Source organism: Carya illinoinensis, chromosome 4 (assembly GCF_018687715.1).
Source record: "Carya illinoinensis cultivar Pawnee chromosome 4, C.illinoinensisPawnee_v1, whole genome shotgun sequence".
In the NCBI taxonomy this organism is placed as follows: domain Eukaryota; kingdom Viridiplantae; phylum Streptophyta; class Magnoliopsida; order Fagales; family Juglandaceae; genus Carya; species Carya illinoinensis.
In genome coordinates, this window is record NC_056755.1 from 3,784,190 (window position 1) to 3,807,658 (window position 23,469).

At 36.7% G+C, this 23,469-nt stretch overlaps 3 protein-coding genes across 10 annotated transcripts; 1 reads left to right on the forward strand and 2 right to left on the reverse strand.

Moving 5' to 3' along the window:
* Positions 1-330: 330 nt before the first annotated feature.
* LOC122308023 (EVI5-like protein) lies at positions 331-6,445 on the forward strand. Of its 8 annotated transcripts, none has more exons than XM_043121176.1 (9): positions 332-733; positions 1,508-1,801; positions 1,905-2,100; positions 4,080-4,250; positions 4,334-4,450; positions 5,318-5,515; positions 5,612-5,671; positions 5,753-5,851; positions 6,052-6,445. In XM_043121176.1, the coding sequence occupies exons 2-9, from the start codon at positions 1,659-1,661 to the stop codon at positions 6,133-6,135; spliced, it is 1,068 nt and encodes a 355-aa protein (XP_042977110.1). In that variant the 5' UTR covers positions 332-733; positions 1,508-1,658; the 3' UTR covers positions 6,136-6,445. The 8 variants fall into 8 exon arrangements, 6 of the variants coding, with proteins under 6 accessions (XP_042977112.1, XP_042977114.1, XP_042977110.1 ...); XM_043121177.1 differs by having other exon boundaries at positions 6,064-6,445; XR_006241894.1 differs by having other exon boundaries at positions 333-733; positions 5,753-5,963.
* A 626-nt stretch (positions 6,446-7,071) lies between these two features.
* On the reverse strand, positions 7,072-9,130 carry LOC122306819 (putative glutamine amidotransferase GAT1_2.1). The gene is made up of 4 exons (XM_043119337.1): positions 8,883-9,130; positions 7,955-8,688; positions 7,617-7,823; positions 7,072-7,450 (listed from the first exon to the last, which is right to left on the reverse strand). The coding sequence occupies exons 1-4, from the start codon at positions 8,968-8,970 to the stop codon at positions 7,199-7,201; spliced, it is 1,281 nt and encodes a 426-aa protein (XP_042975271.1). The 5' UTR covers positions 8,971-9,130; the 3' UTR covers positions 7,072-7,198.
* Positions 9,131-10,983: 1,853 nt separating this feature from the next.
* Positions 10,984-19,985, reverse strand: LOC122307574 (RAB11-binding protein RELCH homolog). Its single transcript, XM_043120510.1, has 20 exons — positions 19,639-19,985; positions 19,179-19,331; positions 18,328-18,506; positions 17,330-17,437; positions 16,359-16,529; positions 15,696-16,265; positions 15,241-15,315; positions 15,016-15,144; positions 14,859-14,933; positions 14,376-14,585; positions 14,004-14,156; positions 13,695-13,909; positions 13,399-13,516; positions 13,163-13,295; positions 12,896-13,094; positions 12,713-12,818; positions 12,486-12,626; positions 12,281-12,404; positions 11,799-11,915; positions 10,984-11,722 (listed from the first exon to the last, which is right to left on the reverse strand). Exons 1-20 carry the CDS (start codon positions 19,835-19,837, stop codon positions 11,343-11,345), a joined length of 3,555 nt encoding a protein of 1,184 aa, XP_042976444.1. The 5' UTR covers positions 19,838-19,985; the 3' UTR covers positions 10,984-11,342.
* Positions 19,986-23,469: the final 3,484 nt, after the last annotated feature.

The window sequence follows — 23,469 nt, forward strand, 5'->3', positions numbered from 1 at the left end:
TTTTATTATTTTTTTCTTTTGATTATTTCGTACAATTTATCAACAATTATCATATGTTTCGTAATATTTAATAATATTTTTTTTAATTTTTAAATTTTATTTAAAATTATCTTATCTTATCTTATTATACAAACTTCACTTTAATCTCATCTCATCTTGAATGTTGAGAACTGTAACGCGGTGGCCAAACCGAATTCGCTACCTCATGTCGTGTGGTGTAGAAAAGTTGGACTTGCTGCCGAACATAATTTCTCAATATTTTTAGCTCTAAGATTTATGCGAAAAAAATATTTTCTTATTTAAATTTTATTTATGTTTAGAAAACCATATTCGAATTAGACGTGGAATGTCCTTGTTCGGTTCCATCCCCAACAGCATTGCCTCTGCGGTCTGTCTCAGTTCCTCCGGCCAAAACAGAAAACTCAACAATTTTTATTTTTAAAGTCATTTTCCTGAATTCGTCGCTATCATCCGACTGCTCATGCACGATTGTTACGCTAACGCACGCGTAGAGCTCCATTTGGCCTTTACTTTTTAGAGCGAAAAAAGCAATTCACCATTCGTCGATAATATAATCGACAGTAGACTTAGATTAGATTGGATTTTCTGCTTTTTTTCTTCTCTGAATTATCATATCGGCACACATGCGAAACAATTGACTTTCCTTTATACACTGCAAGAAGAAAGGGAAAGCCTCTCATCACTCCCACACTGGCAACTTTCCGAAACCTAGGTTGGTTTTCTCATCTCCCGCGTCTGGCTTTTATCTTATTCTCTGAATATGTTGAGATTTTCGTAATTTTGTGCTTGACCCATTTGACGGTTATGCAAAACACTAATGGGTTTACATTTCCTCATTGGTATTTTCAAATAACGTTGCCGTTTCTGTCCCCTCTCTCCTGTTTTTAGTTTAAGTTGAGATTTGCAGAGTTAAGTCTTACGGGGGCATTCGGATTTTGGCAAGTTTCCAATTCATATCTTTTATTGGGGTTTCGGGCGCGTGATTAGGGTTAAATTGCATATTGTTGAACCTGTTGCTTGGTTTACATGTTAATGAATAAACCAAGAACATTGTTCAATTTGTTCTGCTGTATTTTTTATTCTGTATTGTTCTTTATGTTGTCTTCTAGCAGCGTGGCCATAGCATCTTTCACGGGCATTGATATTTACTCCTTGTATCTTCTTTGTTTCTTGGAAGTTACTACCCTTTTCGGCCATATTGATTCAATGTAGTTGGACAGTGATTTTATAGTTGTAGGTAGCTGTTCTTCTTGGGGATTATTCTGTCATAGATTTTATAATTTACCATATATTGCGATTATCGATCTTAACATCTATAGCTTGTCTTCATTTTCGTTGATGTGCTCACACATATTCTGCTAATCTGGTATTTAACTGATTTTGGGAATACTTGTCGTTGATGAGCTTTTAACATAATGACTATATTTAACTGTCAAGTGCTGTTGCTCCTTTAGATTCACTGATTACCATATCTTTTATTTTTCAGCTCTTTCAGATTTCGCTGGAGGATACTTTTAGAAAAAGAAAAAGATGCCACTTGAGGTTGTAACTGAAATTGGTCAACAGAATATCATGTTGAAGAAAACAGATTTATTTCTTACCCTTTAGCCGTGTGAGAGATTGTTTGAGGTAGCGGAATGGAAAAGAAAAGAACTGATGACTATGAACCAGGTCCCATTCCTTCACCAAGACCACTGGACAGATTTGGGTTTGTAAAGCAGGAACCTAATAGCTCTCCTGATGGTTTAACTAGAGGCAGGCCAGCTCATGAATACGAGAGGTATGTTATTCTTTTACTGAATCATATAAAACTTTACTGCTGAATGATTATGCATGATTACACATTCATCTTGTTCATTTACATGGAAATTGATTCCTTTAAGGGAGGAAGGAAGGGTTCGAAAATGGAGGAAAATGATTGGGGTCGGAGGGAGTGATTGGAAGCATTATGTTAGGAGAAAACCCCATGTTGTCAGAAGGCGTATACGGAAAGGAATCCCTGATTGTTTAAGAGGACTAGTTTGGCAGTTGATCTCTGGAAGTCGGGACCTTTTGCTGATGAACCCTGGGGTTTATGAGGTATGCCGTTTCCTTGTCCTGATAAGTAGCCTTGAAATCTTTTTTGCACTTGATAAGTGGAAGATATATCCATTTTACCTTTGCCATTGCCTGATATATCTCTGTGGACTGCATGAGTTTGTGTTTGATTCTTTAATGATCATGGGAGAAGGAATTTCACCCTCTTTGCTAATTCATGACAATTTTTTTCAACAATATTTCACTTCTCATGGAATGGAATGGGCTAGTTGGGATTAGACTTTTAGATTTTTGTAGAATAACATGAATGATATGTGGATTTAGATTTCGAGTTGATTTACAGTTTGACTTGTGTTGATTGTTTTCGTGGCGCATAGCAATTGACCTTTTTGCATTTATCTTTCTCTTATGAAAACCTTAAATGATTAAAAATATCATGCCTCTTAATTGGTGAGATGGAACTGCTGCATATTTTATATTTGCTTTGAACTAGGCTGCTTTTTTCAGAGAGCCTTGTGATAATTGCAAGCAAGGGTGATGCTACTGGCAGTAGCCCAAAGTTTAGGGTTTGAATGTCACGTCCATTCCTAGAAGAACATGCTCGTACTTGCTGAGGTCCATTTGCTTTAGTGGTTTTCTGCCTTTCCCACCTGATTTAGCTGCATATTACTACAAATGAGAAGGACCAAGACATAGATTAATTCACCACAGTTGTTCTATTCCAGATTAGCCATATTAACTGGTGCAGGTTTGCATCATACCTGCATATCTAACAATTTTTGTGTACATTTAAACTGAAGCTCATGATCCTACCGCAGCCATAAAAATGATTTCTTATTTAATCATACATCCACAGCTAAGGTTGCTTGCTTGACAAAGAGAAATGTACTTATTATGTGAAGCGATGACTATTGAGTATCGAATCTGCATCCATGATGCAGTGAAAACTGGAATGAGACTGGTGAGAAGCCTTGGGTGACACTTTTGCCATGTTGGCTTAGGAACACCTCTTGGGTGAATTTTTCTTGATAAGTAACTCTTGAATGAATTCTACTTGAAAATGAGTGTCTGACTGATCGTTAGGTATGCTTTGGTTAAGCCTTTTGCACTACCAAAGTGGGGCTTCGTTGGAAGATCACAACTATCTAAAAAAAGATGGTAGTTGGTTGAGGTTCTGGAGCTTGGTTTCTGTGGTGCAATTAAAGTGTCCTGGAAATGCGGAGATTTTGTTTGACATCAAACGATAAATAATCTGGTAACAGAGCTTTCGCTTTAGTTAGGGAAGTTGGGCATGGTTCTTAGTTTTGGCAACTCAGAATTTCAGGTTACCTTATGCTTTGCATATATTTGATTATATGGCCATTTTGACCTGGTTTGTGTTATATACTCAGAAGATTGTTTTCCAGTATCAAATTTGATGCCCTAGGTGGATTGTGGACATTAGCTTTGTGCTGTTAACTTAGCAAATCCATACCTTTTTATTTTCTAATCTGACCAAACGGTTTTGACTCAAATCCAGTAATCTTTCCCTGAGCTGAGCTAATGTTGGCCAGCCTGGGTTAATTATCAAATTGTGTTGGGTAAAGAGTAATTATTAAACTGTGTCTGGATAACTGCCTTCTTTTTATTAATAAAATTTTAATTTTACTCATAAAAAAAACTTTGCTGTTAAATGATAATGTTAACTTGGCATCCATACAGTGCTATACACCATGATAATGTGGAAGTTTTGGGTAAAAATCACGTCATTCTGCTAATGTCCTGTTTTTATCTTGCCAGGCATGAGTCTTTCAAGTTAATTAATTCTTCCTTCTTTAATTTCAAAGAACTAGCACTGCTCTTATCCTGTTCAGCATCTTAACAGAGTCCAGTCTGTTTTCCTCCCTAACAGAATCGATATTCTTGGCTTTGGTTGATTCTTGAAATATTCGGGGTTCATTTTCATTAAATGCTGTTCTTCCATGCCATGGACACTTGCACATCTTTATGTGTTACGCTGATGGGATTTTATGTTCTTGCAGCAACTAGTAATATATGAGACGTCAGCTTCAGAACTAGACATAATACGAGACATTTCTCGTACGTTTCCCTCACACGTTTTCTTCCAGCAGAGACATGGACCTGGTCAAAGGTCACTTTACAATGTTTTGAAGGCATACTCTGTCTTTGACAGAGATGTTGGATATGTTCAGGTTTAACTCTTGGATGCTCTAATTGCTATTCTATTTACTGTGTCTATAAATCTATGATACTAAATGATAGATCTGAAATGCAGGGAATGGGTTTTTTAGCTGGTCTCTTGCTTCTGTATATGAGTGAAGAGGACGCTTTCTGGTTATTGGTTGCATTACTGAAAGGAGCTGTCCATGCCCCAATGGAAGGATTATATCTGGTAAGCTTTTTCTCTGTAAATGCATCCTTTTTCTCATCTTAGAGGTGTAGCCAGCTTAGCATGTCGGGAAAAATGCAAGGTTGTAAGAATGAATTTAAGCTGACTGCTAGGTCAGTTGGGATTTTGATCTATATAATAAGTGAACTTGTTCTAGTTTTTCAAATTTCTTTTGATAGTGCAAAAAGAAGTGGCTATAATCTAGGAAAAACAATGAACTTGAAATGACTTTTTTGCTTAATGCTAGCTTTTGTAATTATACCCCACGTTATACCATAACAAATCAGGCTCAAGAGTGGCTTCTAGAATCCCGTTGAAGCTGCTACAGATTAATTTTTTAAGACAAATCTAGATGGTATCTTTCGACTGAGATCTTCTAATGTTTTGTCATATGCTGGCCAGAAGAAAGGGTAGTCTCTAGTAATCCAAAATTTTATATTTTTTTCCAGAGCATACTAATACTGTTCTATGCATTTTTGTCTGTTAATTAAACCATAACAACTTATCAAAAAAGACTAAATGATAACTTTCTGAGAAGTAGTATATGTTGACTTCAGGCATATATGGCACAAGTAGGCAAAATGGGAGGGAGGTTGGGGGGGGGGGGGGGGGGGGGGAGAGGCCCACTTGTTTTACTCTTAGCATCCTAAATCATAATTTGAAGTGATTTTTTCGTCCACAAATATTTTGGGATCATGCTAATGTCACTTGAAGATGAAGGTTATGATTTCATATAACTATTCATACACTAAGGGCTGTTGAATTGTCTATTTTTCATTATTAAAGCCAAAGTCCCATCTATTTTGATTTGATTGCAATGAGAAATATATTTTGATTCTCTTAAATCTCTTGTGATATGTTTGTTTATAGGCGGGGCTACCTCTGGTACAGCAGTATCTTTTTCAGTTTGATCACTTGGTGAGAGAGCATTTGCCGAAGCTGGGGGAGCATTTTTCCCAAGAGATGATAAACCCTAGCATGTATGCAAGTCAGTGGTTCATTACAGTTTTCTCATACTCTTTTCCATTCCACTTGGCTCTTCGAGTTTGGGATGTCTTTCTCTATGAGGTTAGTGATTGGTAACATTATATGTCTTTCCTTGCAAGCATTTTTATCGTGTTTGGAACTTGATATATATATATATCTATTATTTATATTTTTCAGGGTGTTAAAATTGTTTTTAAGGTTGGTTTGGCCCTATTAAAGTATTGCGCTGATGATTTGGTGAGTATCAGAAGATCTTTTGTCTGCTCAAGATTTGACCTAATAGTCTAATGCCTGCTTGCCGTGTTTTTTTTTTATTAGACAAAATTACCTTTTGAGAAACTCATACATGCTTTGCGGAACTTCCCCGAGGATGCAATGGATCCAGATACATTATTACCATTGGCCTACTCAATGAAGGTCCTCTCTCCGTTTCTCATCCATCTGTAAATGGTGTTGGTTTTGCAAGTGCCTGTGTACTCTGATCGTCTCCATGTAGTTCTTTTCTGGTGCTTGAAATGCTTTGTTTGAGGTCCTTGGATTTTCATTCCTCACTCTTTTTCCAATTACTTGGCGTAAGTACATTTTTATATGATGATTAGGTATCTAAGCGTTTGTAGGAACTGAAGCAGGAGTATGAGAAGAAGCATGGAAAGACAGTTGAATCAGCAGAATTTAACGACAAGCAGAGACAGTCGCAATGACGCTTCTTTTATTCTAACAAGGAGCTTAAAAATAACTCTCCTAGACACATATATATTCGCTTTGGTGGATTAATATCTCATGAAGAAACATGCCTTAAACATTGACCATGTAATGTGTGATTGTTCATATATAGCTGCTCTATCCAGACTGTTAATGTAAGAACTATACGAAGTCAGTTTACACGTGAAGGCTTTTACCAGCAAAATCTAAACTCCCATCCCATCTTCTAAATACGGATGAAACCTATCTGATGTATACACTGTTTCATTTGGAAAAGTCAGAGAATGTCTAGGTGGTTGTTTCTGTAAATATATTATGGTTTATTATTTGATATTGTTGGAAATAGACAACATAAATTACAATCATGAAACAAATTTAGTTGGGAAAATTGCTCGAAAATTTTGACAGATTTTTTTTTTTCAATTTTATTGTCCAAATCGAATGATTTAATTTGAAAATTGATATTGTAAGTTTCTTTCTGTTTGACAGAATCTCTGTAACTTTCATTGGCCGATTCATTTTCTGTGGTAACCCACAAATGCTTGTATATATTTTGGACATTGCATGCAAGCCAGTGTTATGGCGAATATAAAGTTTCTGAACCATCGGATTAATCATTTAATTTAGAGAAATAATAGTTACAATCGTGAATAAATAAATGTTGTTTAATTATTTTTTAAAAAATGAATAAATATGAAATTTATATTAAAAAAAATTAATTTTTTAATGATAAATTTAATTTTTTTTTAAAATGATTATATAATATTTACGCATTTTATAACTGTATATCTTTAATTTATATTCTAATATTATTAGGAAAAAAAAAAGTTAGCAATAAAAGGCAATGAAAAGAAACGGAAAGTAATCGCGTGTTCAGAAATTATGCTGGTGGTTTTGTTTCATGTTCACGGAGGGAAGGAGAAGAAAAGAAAAAGTAAAAATAAGTTAATATCTTATTATCTTGTAAAAAGAAAGAAATAGATGAGAGAGAAATACACAGTCCAAAAACCAAGAATCATGTGAGTCATTCAAAGGAGTACTGGTGCGCACTGGATCATCCTTTCAAGAACCAAGGTCATTGACAATCCCACTTAGCTTTTTTTCCAACACTTCTGAACATATCTGCCCCAACATGTGGTAGAAAGACATGAGATCAGATAGCTGTTCTACTGTCATTTTCCCCATCACAATCCTTGCCAACCTTTCTTTCTCCGCGTTCAACTTCAATCTTTCTATGTAGGAACCCGCATTCCTCACTGTTGCACCCATCTGCTTCAGCCTATTTTCTTGCTGCACGCTCAGCGCTGTGTTCGACTGCAACTCAAGATCAAAACAAATAAGAAACACAATCGGAAACAAAACAAAAAGGTCGAATCATGCCTGTATTTGTTATAATGAGGAAACCCACAAAAAAATTGTTTGAAATATATGTGAAAGCTGGATTCTTTGATCTGTATTTTGGTACATTAATAGTAAGTACCTCAAGAAAGTCTGCTCCAGCTTCGAGTTCAGATTCTTTCCAGGGATGCATACCACGGCCAGTTGCGTAGATATTTTTTGCGAGTGAGAAACTCCGCATGATAACTTTTCTTTTATTCTCCATTTCTCGATCGAGCTTTATGGGTTTTGGCACTGATGTTGTGCTATTACGTTTCTTCTGATAAGCAATAACCGCCTTCACAAATTCCTGCCCATATCAACAGTAAATTAATAATTTAAGAAATGGATAAACCAAACATCAATTTCATCAAATCTGCTGCTGCATATATCTTAGATGAGAGGTCATGATATATATATATGAAATCACAATCTTGAAACCTGATAAGCAAATGGACATCCAGGATAATCAAATTCGTCAGAGTTCGTCTGCCTCATTCTCTCTGGATGAAATTGGAGTCCCATAATGAATTTACCCTCATCTGGATTATAAGCATCAGCATCATAAAACCCTTCAATCAAACCATCGGGAGCAAATGCCATTGGAACAAATCTCTGAGCCAATCTCTTAACCCCTTGGTGATGATAGCTATTCACCCAAATCCCCATTTTCCATTCTTCCTCCAAAGAATCCTTGAACCAATGATGCAAGGGGGTATTCTCCACCACCTTAACCACGTGCCTATGCCCATCATAATTGTCATAATCAATGTGTTTGACTCTCTGCTCATCTGGGCACTTGCTTGATACTTCTTTCTCTATGTCTTGGTATAGGGAACCCCCACATGCAACATTTAATACCTGTGAACCCCTGCAGATTCCCAAGTAGGGTATGTTTCTTTCTAGGCAAAGCTTTGCGAGCCTCAACTCGATCGTATCCTTCTCTTTATCAATGGCGGTATCACTGGAATGAAGCCCCCTGATTTCTTCTAATTCTTCTGGCGAAAGGCCAGAGGTTTCTTCCTCATATAGAGATGGATCAATGTCCTCTCCTTCACAAAGAAGAACGCCATGGATGGGCTCAAAGCTATCTAATAACATATGAACCCCATGAACACGGGGAACAATGACAGGTACTGCACCATAGCCTACTATAAGATCGAGATGATACTCACCTGAGAATTATTACATGTTCAATTTTAGCGTATTCTTATAAAATAAATAACAACAATATTTCAAAATTTCGCCGTATCATTAAAGAGGAAAAAAGAAATGAAGAATACATACATATATATATATATATATATATGCCGGCTCATGTGAAACTTGATTATACATGAAACTTTGATGTGAAAGAGAACGTACGTACCCACAAAATCGACGAACTTGTTTTTGCGAACGCTACGTCTAGAGACGATGAGAACGCGAGGGAGGATCACGGAGAGATCTGAGGCCATGACAGTGATGATGAGAAGGATTGAACTATGACTTTCAAGATTGGATCGATATACTCTAGTTTAGTTTTCACAAGTTGGATTTCTTTCCATATACACACACACACATATATATATATATAGAGAGAGATAGATATATACAGCTTTAAGAGGAAAACGAACAGCGCTAAGGTTTTTATTTATATTTTGTTAGTCTTTGGTTAGAGAAACGGAAGTCAGAAACATGCGCGCAGTCCTCGCGCCGCGTAAGATCGAGCGAAATTCCATTTAGGATTTCGTTTTTTGCATTTATCAAAATTAATTAGGTAAATGCTTGATTTATAAAAAAATAAACCCATAACATAATATATTTTAATATGATTCGTAAAATCATAAAGTTATTTTTATTTTAAAATAAATCTAATATGTTATATAAAATTATGTCAATTTATAAATTTAATTTTATAAAATTTTTGTAATTGCAACACTTGTCAATTAATTAAAAATTAGTATTTGTAAAATAGGATTATTATTATTTTTGAGTAATTTAAATAAATTAAACTATAACTAGCTAGCTAGCTAATTAATATACGTACATTTTATGGAAAGAAAATGTGATTTTATATATAAAGAGATCTCATGATGCAAATTAAAATATTAATTACTAGCTAGTTAGCACCTGCACCTCACGTTATAACCAGAGTGTAGTTACCAAGTGTTGGTCGGGAAGATGGGGCAGACTTGACACTTGGCTGGCTAGTCATGCTTATCTTAATTGGGACCTAGTTAGGTAGACATAGAAGGGTCAAAGCTGAGGCCGCCGGAAGCTCATGAGGATAAAGATCACGATATTCTTGATAATTAATTAATGAGTAATGCTATATACAGTTATTTTTATATATTTTTTGTGTACTCTACTGATATAATTGGTTGGATTAATTTTTTTTTAATATCTAACCAATCATATCATTGGAGTGCACAAAAGAGTACAAAAAAAGACTGTATATAAAATTTTTATTAATTAATTAATTAAAGAAAATAGGTAAGAGTATTTTTTTAATGGATGGATGGATGGGCATGCACATGATGTGGCCATAAATTATAGGTACGTGTATATATTATTTATAGGAGGGCGCGCTAGCTTTAGTACTTATCCACTTGTAGTAGTTCAGATCAAAACATACATCCTCACTTTCATTAAAGCAATATTTGTTTCAAGAGGGAAGCCCCCTTCGATAATCAATAAAAAGAGTTTGTAGGGGAAAAAGAAATGAAAATATAAAAAAATTTCGTGCAATTATTTTTATTTATTTTATTATTGTAGGGAAGCCTCGTGATGATCACGCCCAAGAGTTGGATCAATAAATGCATTAATGATATGTATTTATGCCCTTGACCACCTTGTTAATGTCTTTTTTTTTAACACCTTTTAATGTTTGTTAAAAGGTCGGTGATGATGACTCACTGCTCACGCGTCAGGGGCGGCCACGGCTGCCTCTTTTTCCAAGCCATGACCAATATGACTGCATGCATGCATGAGTGAATTTTAATTAATTAGTTTATAATTGGCCAAATTTACAAAGCTGAATCGCTTCATTAATTCCAACATGCGCAGTACAATGCACGGGACCAACTCTAAAAGGTTCAATATATAACATCTCTTGCAATACGGTACTCGATCGATCGATTGTTTCAAATTGAAGGTCTGGACGTACGTCTAGTACGTAGTACTTTCATGAATAATCACTTTCAAATTCGTGAGATTTGGTCAAATCTGTCGATAGATGGGTCGACAGATTATTCTCACCAATCTGTTGTTCAGAAGCAAAAATATAGATTTTGTATTTTTCCTCTCTTTTCCATGAAAAGTTGAAGAAATTCGGTAAAAGTACAAACCCGGCCGGCCCGATAAATATTGCATGCATGATGCATGTATGGGGCATGGCTAGCTACTTTGATAAAACGATTATATATATTATCTGTACAAGAATGAAATCTCCTTGAACATTTGAAGATAAACATGTGGAGATGGATACATGAGAATTCGAAATCACGTCGTCTTTGTTATCGCCTAAAAGCTTAAAATCAAGGCAGCGTATACGTCCTAGTGAATATTGAACAAAAGTTCATATTATTTTGAGCTATTTAGCAATTAAAACGTATCAGAATTTCAGCAAGAATTTACCCCTCCCACCCCCTTTTTACTTTTGATATCCCACAATGAAACCATCAAAAGAATAATAATAATAGGAAAAAAAAAAAAAAAAAGAAAATTCCTGTTTTCAGTCCATCACCTGCTAAACAGGGAACAAAAACCGCTTCAACTGACATATTAGGAGATAAAAATAAAATAAAATTATCCCCACAGGACACCATTGATAGCTCAAAATCAGACTTCATGGGTTCTGAGTTTCCTCTTGGCTCTTTACTTTTACCCTGAGCATGTCTGTGAAATTGCCCCTCATGATACGACCAAATCTAGTGTCCTCTACTGGCAGTGGTGGCAACGGATTTGGGGACTTGGGAGGCTCTTGTGGCGGCTCTGTACTTTCTTTCTTTCCTAGCAGCCCACCTTCCCCAAAGAAACTGCTCACTGATGAGGCAAGTCCGAGATGAGCACCCATCACCTTACTGATTGTCTCAAAAGTTCCACCTGATCTTTCCTTCATTATGATTTCAAGGGCTTCCTTGTGTGCTGGATCCAGTGCATCTGTGTCTTTTAATAGGTTCTGCACAGCAGGTAGGAGGAAGTCTCTAACACTAGTTGCTGGAAGATCTGCAATAAGCAAAGGTTATATCCAGCATCATACATTCAGCATGTAAAGAAACAAAAAGCGAAAGAGAAAGCAAACCTGTAGCATCCAGAGCACGAATTGCCTCACAGAATGCATTGGCCTTCTCACGACGACGCAGCACATCACTTGCAGAAGTTGGGGTGGATGAGAGTTGGAAAATCTTGGACAAAAGATGTATCTTATGTTAAAGAAATAAACAGCATAATTGGTGGCTTGGTATTAGAAGCCAACTAGAAAAATGATGCATCTACTTAAAAACACCAAATGAGAAGCGCCAAAAAAAAAAGGTGTTTTATGGGTTTTTTTTTTGGGGGGGGGGGGGGGGGGCGGGGAAGGCTTTCAGGGTGCAGCCTAGTGATAAAAGGACAGATTTGGGATGAGCTGTAGACTTCTCCGAATTGGCACCAAGGAGCTTTCCTAGATTATCCGACACATGGTTCTAGTGGGTGAGGTTTTGACTCTCCCTATGGGAGGGTCCTACCTTGGTGAGGATCCATGACCTTAAAAAAAAATAAAAAATTAAAGAAGGTTGAGGATATAATCTCGCAATTTTTCCGTTGTATGTGGTACAGCAACAACCATAGCACGAACCACAGCAATAGTAGCTTCATGAGACCCATCTTCAAGAAAAGCATCCATTTGTACACGTATCTTATCAACAATCTAGGAAATATCAAAGTTTGATCAGCCAAATGCATTAAACTGTCCCATTACCGCGTCAGGGCAAGAAAAACGAAAGTGTACCATATCATTTTTAAAATGCTGGGCCACTGCTCCAAATGCATCTATGCTTGCATACTTCACATTTAGGTTTTGGTCAGAGCCCAGAGTAATTAGAGCAGGCAAAATGTGAGTAGAAGCAACTTTTGCATCAATATATGGTACCTGTTAAACAAATGCAATTATAAAAGTCTTAATCTCAATGTCAGATGCAGCTGGAAGTCATAGTTTCACAAAGTGGGTATGCTTACAATGACTTTCAACAAATTAGCAGCACTTATTTTCATATTTATGTTGGAGCTGACAACCATTTCCCACAGAATATTAAAAACCATACCATGATGTTCTTCAAAGGTGCTGCATTACAGAAAAGACCCATCAGTCAAATAATGTAGAATAAATAATTCGTTCTAAAGTGATGCTGATATACCAACCAAAGGAAACGGATAGCATTGAAAATCTCATTGCGCTTTGTAGGTGTACTTTCCTCCATGCTACCACCAATCAACAGCTTTCTCAAGTAATCTGCTAATTTTTCATGGTTAGGAGGAGAAGCCAACACGCCTGCCAAAAGCAGTGGCAAGACACACGTAGTAGCGAGTTTCTCAGCCATGGCAGTTCTTGGTCTCAAACCTGTAATCAAGCAACAGTCAAACATCTCACAATGATGTGAAAGAACAGAGCATGTTAAGATCCACAACCTTTTATTCTTGATTGGACTCTAGAAGGGAAAAATGTCAAATCAGCATCATCCCCAACTGCTACCAAAAATACAGGCAGCATAATGTGCGTGAGGTAAGAATCCCCAAATTGTTCCGATACAGCCAACAAAAACTGCATTACCAAGATATAAATCAAGAGCAACTGGATGAGTACTATTCCCATCATATAGACAAAACATGTTAACATGAACAGCCATAAGGTTATGCATTGGTACCTTTGTAGTTCGATTTCGTAAACTATCTTCTTTCTGAGGTAACAAACAGGCAAGCTGAATCAAGTCAGGAAAGCAGTCGACATGCATCCACTCAAATGCAGGCCACTCAACACGTCCCCTATTCAGTCATATACAAAAATAACTCAAGAAATAACTATGGTAGAAACAAGGCTATCAAATGAAATAATGAAATTATCTCAAGAAAAGGTTATGTAATAACCAGAAAAAAAATAAAAATAAAAATAAATTCAATTAAATTAATTAATAAAAAAAATACAAGGGGAAAAACCAGATACCCTGCATACAACTCAAGCAAGGAGGTTGAAAATGTTGTTCCTGATGTTTCAGGATCGTAAGACAATGGGCATGTCTCAAGTGCTTTCTGGTGCACACAAGGAAGCAATTCTGTCAGCAATCTCAGTAAAACATCAACACTCCAGCGTTCTCGTTCTCCTAAAACTCGAAGATGCGACTCCATGGATCCTTCAACCCCCGAAAGAGGTGGACAGAGCTGCAATATTAGATAAAGAAAAGATAAATATATAATCCAGAGCAAATGGATGTTCTCACTAATAACTGACTAAGCAATACAAAAAGCAGCATACCTGAGCAGAGCTCAAGATATGGGAAAGTAAAACTCTCAAAATATGGTCTAATTTGTTTCCCCAATTTATCACTGCAGGAACTAGTTCTTTGAGTGTAGCTTCAACCACAACTCCAGAAGGATCGCATATTAATTGGAACATGAGCTCCTCCACCTGTCAACAAACAAAATAAAGCATTGGATAAACTTTTTTTTCGATTTATTTTACATCTTCTCCTATCTTATAAGTCTTCATATTATGGTAAGGGGAAAAGGCTCCATTCCCTAGATCATGTGTGATCGTCAACCTGTTCTAGAGCTTACATTGCAGCCAAATCTGTCAAGTCAGAATTCTTCTCCATGACTGCCTCGAAGCATATTTAGTGAGGCTGACCTTGAAATATTTCTCCACATTTGGACAGCGTGGAAGCAGCAAAGCCAGATTTTGAGCAGCAGCCTCCCGGACAACAGTTGCAGAATCCTCAATAAGTTGTTGCACAATAGACAAAATTAGAGAATCGCGAATCTCAGGCCGGACAAATTCTGCAAGCTCTCCACATGACTGGGCAACAAGCAGCCTGCGCTCCTCATACATGTGATTTATCTGCACATTCAAACAAAATAATTTTTTTTATAAGTAATTTGATCTCATTAGAAAAGCATAGAGGGGTGCAGCCCTTGTACACATGAATTATACAAGAGAACCCCCCATGCAGAAGTAAAGGAAGAACAGCAATTCAGAAAATCAGAAACAGAAATAGAAAAGAGCAAACCATTATGTGCTGCTAATAAAACAAAAGATTGAACACCTATTGCTTGAGGTAAAAGCAACAGAATGGGTATAATGATATCTATTCATCAAGAATGCAAAACTTACTTGTTCCCAGCACTGAGGAAGCAATTCTGTTTCTGTTCTCATTTCTCCAACATTCTTAGCAAGGCTGACACATGCCTGAAACAGTGTCGAACAGATTACAACGTTCAGAACTTAGTATCCCTATTACACAAATTTAGTTTTTCAAGCAATAACCTACATCCATTATAATTCTTCTCTGCTGCTCATCTGGACGTTTGATTAAATTAAACAAAGTGTGGGTCAAGGAATCTCTAGTGGTGCTATCTGGATGGCGCTCAATCGCACACATTATCAGAGGAAGAAGTTCCTGTAGAGAAATAACACCAATATATCATAGACACAACATTTCATTGGAAAACTCCAGTGATAAATGGCAGGATAAAATATGTTGCTAAAAGCAAACCTCGCGATGGTTGATCAAGACATAAGGAACAATCTTGGGCAAGGCATCTGCCAAGATCTGAATGGTTTCTAAGCCCTGTCAAAGTAGAAATATATGTCAAATATGGACTGCAAAAAATTAGGAATATTGATCCACGGAGCTAAGGTCCAAAAATATGGAAGAAAGAGGTGTTTTTGCAACTCTACCACCTAGTTAAATCTGTTTCCACCATATAAGCACATGCAAATTATTCGTTTAAATTTTTGGGGAGGTAGGGGGGATGCGGATTTAAGTTCTTAAATTGAACTTAAGAGGTTTTGAATTTAAATGGAGGGGCCCATTAAGAACAATAAGAGGCACCACAAGATTGACACAATAAGAAACCCAGGCCAGGCCCCTGCCTAAGAAAAAACTTCCGGTGGAGCCCTGTGGGGAAGACTATATAACGACCTAAAGCTAGAGTAAAATGAACTTGCCATTTTTTCTGGATTAGCTTCACCAGATAAATTGTCTGATTTTGGAAGTAGCCTGCTTTCTTCTGATTGTGAATCACCATTGGGTTTGGAAACATTCTCAACATTTTCATAGATACTAATATCATTTGAAGAATTTATTGATAACTCTTGTGAAACTTTCTCAGATCCATCTGTGTTGTCATCAAAAGTTTGGGTAGCCTGTACTTGATAAACTAAATTATCTACAACTTCTGATGCTGCATCAACTGGATGAGATATTATACTCTTATCTTCAAGTATCTCAACAACTTTCTCTTCTGTCTGGGCAGATTCTTTTTCTGAATTGATAGAATTTATAGAACCAGGAGCAATCCTATTTTTTGCTTTCAAACTTTCTAGTTCCTTCTGCAGCAAATTTATGTCTTCCTTGTATTTTTCTAAAGACAGGGATTGGACATGATCAACATTGCTAGCTACCAAATTTTGTCCCAGATGAGATACTTCTATATGCATTTTCAGGGCAGTGATTTCAGCTCTGCAATCATTGAGCTCCTTCCGTTGGTGCTCCAAGGACTGCTTCAAACCTTGTACCTGAAAGTCAAGAAATAACCAAAAATAATTATCTCACATAGTCAAGAAATAACCAGATCTTCTAAAGAATTCATTGCAGTAAGGGAGAAGTACCAGGCTTTCTTTGTCTTTAAGATCCTTCTGAAGAGCTTCTAAAGATCTAGTCAATGTACCTAATTGACCATCGGCCAAATCTTTGTTCTTTAATAGGAACTCCTTTTCATGAGTAAGCCTCTCATTTAATTTTATCAATGACTCATTTTCCCGAAGCATGGCAATTTTCTCCTGCAACAGAAGGTGCATTGAAATTTATCCACAGTTCAGAGCAAGAAGACAATTGAAAGAGTTACAAAAAACATTAAACGAGGTGCCCTAAGTATCTACAGCATAGGGATCAGGTATCTATTACAGTAATGTCCCGATTAAAGGATTTAGAAAGAATGGAAAAACATTCTGTAAAATGGCAATTGGCAAAAGAAATAGCAATGAACATATGGACAAAATTCACTACTCTTAAGGATAAGACTGGTGTCAGTCCAAATCTGTAGATCTTAATTTGCATATTGAGGTTAATAATCCAGTGAGAGAATGCTAGTTTGAGGAATGTTGATCTACCGTATTAATATCCCAATATTGACAGTTCTATTGTATCACGTCATCAATTCCAATTGACACACTGATATGTGTGCACTTTCAGGTCAACACCTCCAGTGTTATGTCTAACTGAAAAAAGGGTACAGAGATTAAATGTTTTCATGTGCTCATTATATGTAGTAGACTTTAGTTTATTGCTGTTCATCCAATCATCTAAAGTTCAATTCATCAGTTAACCTATTTATTGTTTTATTTATTATTGGCACTAGGCATCCAAGAACAAAGTCCCGACTAATCCCAGGGGTATCAGTTAACCAGTTTATACTCAGTGACATAACATCTATTGAGCATACTGCAGATCAACTGTAAGAAAACCAAAAAGGATCGCAAAGGTGCAAATCCTCTTTTAACAAGCCAGGTGGAGCCTAGTAAAAGGCAATGACTTTTAAGAATACATAAGAAGCAATTTGCCTGTATATCTCAGGGAATACCTCAGCAGCCTCTGTAGTCGATGAAAGATACTGATAGTAATAATGCCGTAAGGCATCTGGTACACATGCTGGTGAATTCTGCCAAACCTCTAGATTCTGATCAGTGACCTGAAATGAACATACCAAAAGGTTATGATAATTCTTCAAGATTTTATATGGTTTCCAGTTCCATCTTAATCGCAACCACCACTGAGAATCAGATATCCTGTCTAATATTAAAGTTTTCTAAAGCTTCCCTCATTTGTTGTATATTTCCAGTAATGCATGAAGACTTTACAATGACTTAAAATGTTAGAAATTTTCCATTCCTAAAAACTGTTGTTGCCAATTTATTGTATTTGTTAAGCATCATTGAATAAAGAAGGGATGTTTGGCTAAAATTTTTTTATAGATATTAAAAAATAAGGGGAAGATAAGAATGAAGAGAGAGAGAGGGATGGAGGGAGAGATGAGCATGCCATTGATTGATTCCATATATTTTTGCATACATAAATACATGTGTATGCTTCCGTATGAGAGTGCATACATGTGTATATGTACAGACCAAACCGACCAAAACAAGCATTCTAATGCAAACCACACCCCAAATAGTAAAGCTTCTAAGCCTAGCCCCAATGTACCCGTATACCGGGAATAGGAGAATGCCACATCCTAGTACCCATATCATGATCCAAATATACCATGTTGCACATAACTTTTGAGTCATGTAGAATTTTATAATATAAAAACTTACACATATACACTCATAGCAATACTCTCTGGTCAGGCTGGCAAGACAGCTGACAAATGCATGACAGTGATCGTTTCAGTCTTCTAATGGTGATTGAAACAGGTTGACTAAAAAATCAAGGAAAAATAGGAGGAAAAAACTAGGGAAGAGAACACAGATATGCGTATCTCAATCAGAAATAGTCATCCGAGAGAGAGAGAGAGAGAGAGAGAGAGAGAGAGAGAGAGAGAGCAGAAAAGAGACAACTGAAATCGATAGTCTTGCATACCTCTTCATAAAATGTCATTGCAGTGAGCCGATACCCTGCTAAAAGCAAATATTCCTTTACAGCACAGTTAAGATCTCGACGTTCATTATCCTTCAAAGGTCCCAAATCAGAGAGGGAAGAATCCCTTTTTTGCCGTTGAAATTCTGGCCCATGATTGACAGAAACATCTATATTTGACTCTGCAAAAGAATCAAAAGATAGAAATCAAAATGACGGTAGTCTAGCTAGTAGACAGTGAATCTTAATATGCCACTATTTACAGTTAAATTATGAGGGTTTGGACAAGGAAAAAACTGCCAACAATTGTAAAAAGGGTGCAAATATGTGTGTCCATCTCGAAAACGTTGCATAGCATGGTGACTGAAAAATAAAATTCCAGTGCATACACACGAGCATGGCTGTCAATTCCTCCATTGCAATTTGAAAAAACAAAAAAAGAGGTTCCATTATTATTTTCTGTCATAAACTCACAACTGATTCATCTAGATATATTTGGTGAGCTTATTTGGTAGCTCATCGTGAGCATAAAGTTTCATTGATTAAAGAACTAAAGATCACGGAGTCTTCAAATAGAGTGCAATGTCAATGCAGGATATTATCTCGCCAAACCATATAATTTCAAACAGCAGCTCATAAAAGAAATACGCACACACACATCTAATCTCAAACAGCATACAGAAAGATCTGTCCTGCAAATTAGCCGGAACTTACAGAAGGACGCCGTTTAAAACATCAAACACACACACACACATATATAATCTCAAACAGCATACAGAAAGATCTGTCCTGCAAATTAGCTGGAACTTACAGAAGGACACCGTTTAAAACATCACGCACGCATGAGAAATTACCACGCGATTCTTCATGAGGTATTTCTGCTTTCTTGTTTAATTCAGCCTTCAATTTTGAAATGTCCTCTCGGGCTAAACGAAGCTCGTACTCACTGATTGCTAGTTTTTCTTCCATTGCTTCTCTCTCTTCTAGCAAACTTTGAGGGTCTGCAACTGCATTTGAAGAATGAAAGACGAAGAAAAGAGAATCAGTAATGTTATGCGGTCAGCATCAATAAAGAAATCTATGAATTCAGTGAGAAAATCTCAAATCCAATTGGGCACGTCAATTCGTGATTCAGGTATGGGCTTAAATCGTCTAAAGGTGCATTCACTGTTTGATTAGCTGAATGCTTCAGGCAGAATATAGTGCAATTCTTTTCTCGTAGTTGACTGTTCTCTTGAATTTTCGGTTTTTGCTTCATGAGAGAATAAAGTAAACTCAATTTCTTCCAAATTTATTGCAAGAGAGAGAAAGAACCTCGGAGCGAGTTAAGGCGAGTGATCTGATCTGGAGGGAATTGAGAGTGATCGGAGAAGAAGTCCTTGAGACGAATTGCCTGGGCGTCTCGGCCATCGTCGAGGAGTTCGTGGAGTAGCTCGAATGCCGTTAACAGATACTTCTCCTCCAACAGAAAGTTCACCACGCAATTACACAACGAAGACCTCTCCACATCCATTTCCCCTACTCTAATCAGACGACAGATCCAAAACCTTAATCTCCGTCTCTCTCCCCAGCGACATTGGAGGATGACAGAAGCTCTTAGAGTCTTGTGCTAGATCTGTGTGGTTTATAGAGGGGTAAATATTACAATTTACAGGGCTTTGTGCGTGCTCGAACCGTTGTTGGAGGGATGGCAAACGGTGTTTCAGTGCTGCGCATCAGCATAAGAGTTCATGATTAGCCAGGTTCGCGTTGACTCATCTAGATAATCCTAAACGTTGGATTAGGCTGACTTGGCACTGATTTTCAAGAAAGTGGATGGCCTGGATGACGCAATATTCAGATCGCACCCTGCAGGTAGTGATATGGAAAATTTTAGTATCGGATTTCACCCCAAGTGGCCAAGTTCGACGTTGATGCTGCAAGCTGGGAATCGAATATCGGGTACAATTTTAGTATATGGAAAATGATAAGTTACTACTCTATTATTATTCTTTTTGTATTTAATTTTTAATTTTATTTAATGATTAAAAAAATAAATATTAGTAAAGTTGTATATTTTTTAAATTTTTTTCTTAATGATTAAGGATGTTAAAAAAATATTTAAAAAATAAATAAATAAATAAACTTAAAATACACTTGAGTAGTATATGGGTAGTAACCTACCCTATCACTACCCTTTTTTTTATATATACGTTTTAAAATATATTTTTTTCAGAAAAATTATAACGTTATTTAAAAATATTTTTTTAATAATTAAATAAAAAATAATCGGTGACATCAATGACTTTTATCCGTAGGATAAACAATTCCCATTTCTTAAACTTTTAACGCCGACCAACACAGCAACAATATTATTGACTGCAATAATAATTGACTGGAGAAGGATTTAGGGTTGACGGCATGCTCATACCTGTATTATCATTTATGTATTATCATATACATTAATAAGACAGTGTGTTAAAACACCCCACAGATGAAACATGAAACAAGCTTTCCCACAGACGAGCTTCCCCACAGCCAACCACAAAGACAAAACACGAAGACGATTACATGTTCTTCTCATCTTCTTCTTTTCATCAAACCCCGCCCACCCTCTCCTCACCAGTGAAAAAAGAAAAAAACCATGAATCTCAATCACCCCAACTTAGTAAATAATAAATATATGACCTACGTATTGGTTAACAAAACAGAGAAAAGCTAACCTTTTTCTAGCAGTTCTCTGCACCATGACAATGATTGGCTTTTAATGCACACCCATAATTCAAATCCTACGCCAGACAAGAATTCTCAACAAATCCACTTCATTCCTTGCAAGCAATCGACATTTAGGCAAGTTGGATCGACCAAAAATGTTATCCAAAGAAAGGTCAAAATCACAACAACTTTGGACACGCAAATTGGTCGGGAAAGCAAAAATCTGGGAAATGGAATTTGGATATATAGTTAGATCCAAAAATAGATTTTAAAGAAATAAAGACGAGTTTGAGGAAGACTAGGCTGAGAAAAATGATGAGAACGATGCAAAATGGAGTGAAAAACTGAATTGGGTGATTTTAAAGCATGTTGGATGGTAGGGTTCTTCATCTTTTTCGAGCAACGACACTCTTGAGCAAAAGCAACATTTCTATTTCTCTTCTGGTTTCATTTCGTTTCCCTCTCATTTTGTTGTTGTCTTTTTCTTTTCTTTTTTATCACCAAGTCAGTCGATTTCCCCAAAAGTACCCAACCCCATGTACCTGTAGCAGAACTGATATATATATATATATATATATATACGGACATAAACAAATCAGTGACAAGCGCGCAACTTGAGCTTGGTACCAAGCCGGAAGTTGTAACACTCCCCAAGGATCCTTGGGAAAAAGTAGGGTTTTTGCTCTTTCGAGAAGAGCACCTCCGTAATGATGATGGTAGAGAGAGAGAGACAACTAGAAAAAGAATTTCTATTTGTAATCAAAATGCCTTCCTACCATGATGTTGTATGCAAGCGATTTGGGGAAACGCCGTGTAGTTAGCGCCAACGTGGCATAAATGAAACAGTTCATTTCATTCCATTTTCTCTTTGTGTTTTATCACTTTGATTTCTGCTTCGCATTTTATCACTTCAATTTCTTTCTTCCTTCTCCCTTTTCCTTGTCTTCAGTCTCCATCCCCCTTCTCCCCCTCTCTTCGATTTCTATTTGTTATTAATGAGTAACAAATAAATCTATAATGAAAAACAACATTTGTCACAATGACAAAATAAAAGCCAAGCAACATAGATTTGAGCAAGTAATACTGTTTATAGAAACTGATCTACTCCAAACTTTCGAAACAAACAACAGTTTAGGAGAAAAAAAAAAAAAGAAAAAAAGGAAGAAAGAATAAAAACTTTTGGGTAATGACTAATGAGCATAGAAAGCCTAATTTTATTTATAAAACTCCCATCATCATCTGAGCTAAATAGGTTATAAAGAAAGAGAGAAAGAAATGATGACGCCATTTGGACAAAAAAAAAACATTGTGGGCAAGCGGTTGGATTTGGCCTTGATTTTATTTACGAAAACAACAGGGAATATGGCCCTTGATTCTATGAAATTTGGACCTGAAGCGGTTGGATTTGGACCTACAGCTATAAGAGACTAGAAAATTTAATTTTGCTTCATAACCACAACTAGTAATGCAGAGCATTTACCTCTTCTCTCGGTCCAAAGCTCATAAGCTTTGTTTCGATGGGATGAACAAAGCTTCAAATAGAGCTTCAATCACAGAGTATTACAGCACCTATTTCTTAATACAGAGAAGAGAAAGGAGGTAACTGGTACTTGACAAAAGCATGGAAGAGTTCTTAGGAGCCGCTGTTGGATTGCAAACTTAGTAAAAATGAGACTATGATGCAAAGATCCAAAGAATCTGTTTTTTAAAAAAGTAGAGTTTTAAGTAAAAATGATAGGCGTACAATATCTCTTCTCCATTAATATAAACCCACACACTAGAGAATACCACACAAAGAACACTCACATGTAGAAGAAGAAGACCCACACAAAGCTCTTACCAGTTTGCTTACAGATGACAACGTCGAAGACTGTGATATAAAGATTCAGTTTTTTTCACTTTATTTCAAGCTACAATGTGAATCAGCTATATGAAGAAGACGAGCATGCGGCACACACAATGTGAACAAGCCAAAACTTAGACCACACGGAATGTAATTGCAGCTTAGACCACAATCAATATTTCCTTAAACTAGAAGAAGAAGCCAAGTATTTCATCTTTCCTGCATTTCTTTGAATTTTTTTTTTAAATAAATATAATAATTGACAGCCGACTGCCTACCGTTTGCAAGGGCCAACTGACCCTAGAAGAATTGAATGGAATATACATCAACATAGCAGATAAGTGTTAAGGCCATGGGCCCTCACAAGCAAAAACAAGGCTCACCCAGTTAATAAACATTAAAGGAAAATACAGAAACATAATGGCCCAAAGACATGCCTCTGGCCCAGCATTCCTAACACAAAGAAAATACTCTACAGCTTTATCCTAGCACGGCCCATCTCAGCAGCTTAAGAGTCCAACTTTACCCAGCCCGGTCCACGCACGTGTTCAGTTGAGTTGAACTTGAAAACAGACAAGTACCCAGCACTTCTGCACGACGGCACCCTT

Coding starts and splice junctions, on each gene's coding strand:
- LOC122306819 (XM_043119337.1), bottom strand. CDS start 8,970: ATGGCCTCAGATCTCTCCGTGATCCTCCCTCGCGTTCTCATCGTCTCT. Junction 7,824..7,954: donor GATGTCCATTTGCTTATCAG/GTTTCAAGATTG, acceptor TGATATGGGCAG/GAATTTGTGAAGGCGGTTAT. Junction 7,451..7,616: donor CTGGAGCAGACTTTCTTGAG/GTACTTACTATT, acceptor CTTGAGTTGCAG/TCGAACACAGCGCTGAGCGT.
- LOC122308023 (XM_043121176.1), top strand. CDS start 1,659: ATGGAAAAGAAAAGAACTGATGACTATGAACCAGGTCCCATTCCTTCA. Junction 1,802..1,904: donor CCAGCTCATGAATACGAGAG/GTATGTTATTCT, acceptor GATTCCTTTAAG/GGAGGAAGGAAGGGTTCGAA. Junction 2,101..4,079: donor TGAACCCTGGGGTTTATGAG/GTATGCCGTTTC, acceptor ATGTTCTTGCAG/CAACTAGTAATATATGAGAC.
- LOC122307574 (XM_043120510.1), bottom strand. CDS start 19,837: ATGGATGTGGAGAGGTCTTCGTTGTGTAATTGCGTGGTGAACTTTCTG. Junction 14,157..14,375: donor ATGTGGAGAAATATTTCAAG/GTCAGCCTCACT, acceptor GTTTGTTGACAG/GTGGAGGAGCTCATGTTCCA. Junction 12,405..12,485: donor AGCATTTTAAAAATGATATG/GTACACTTTCGT, acceptor GATATTTCCTAG/ATTGTTGATAAGATACGTGT.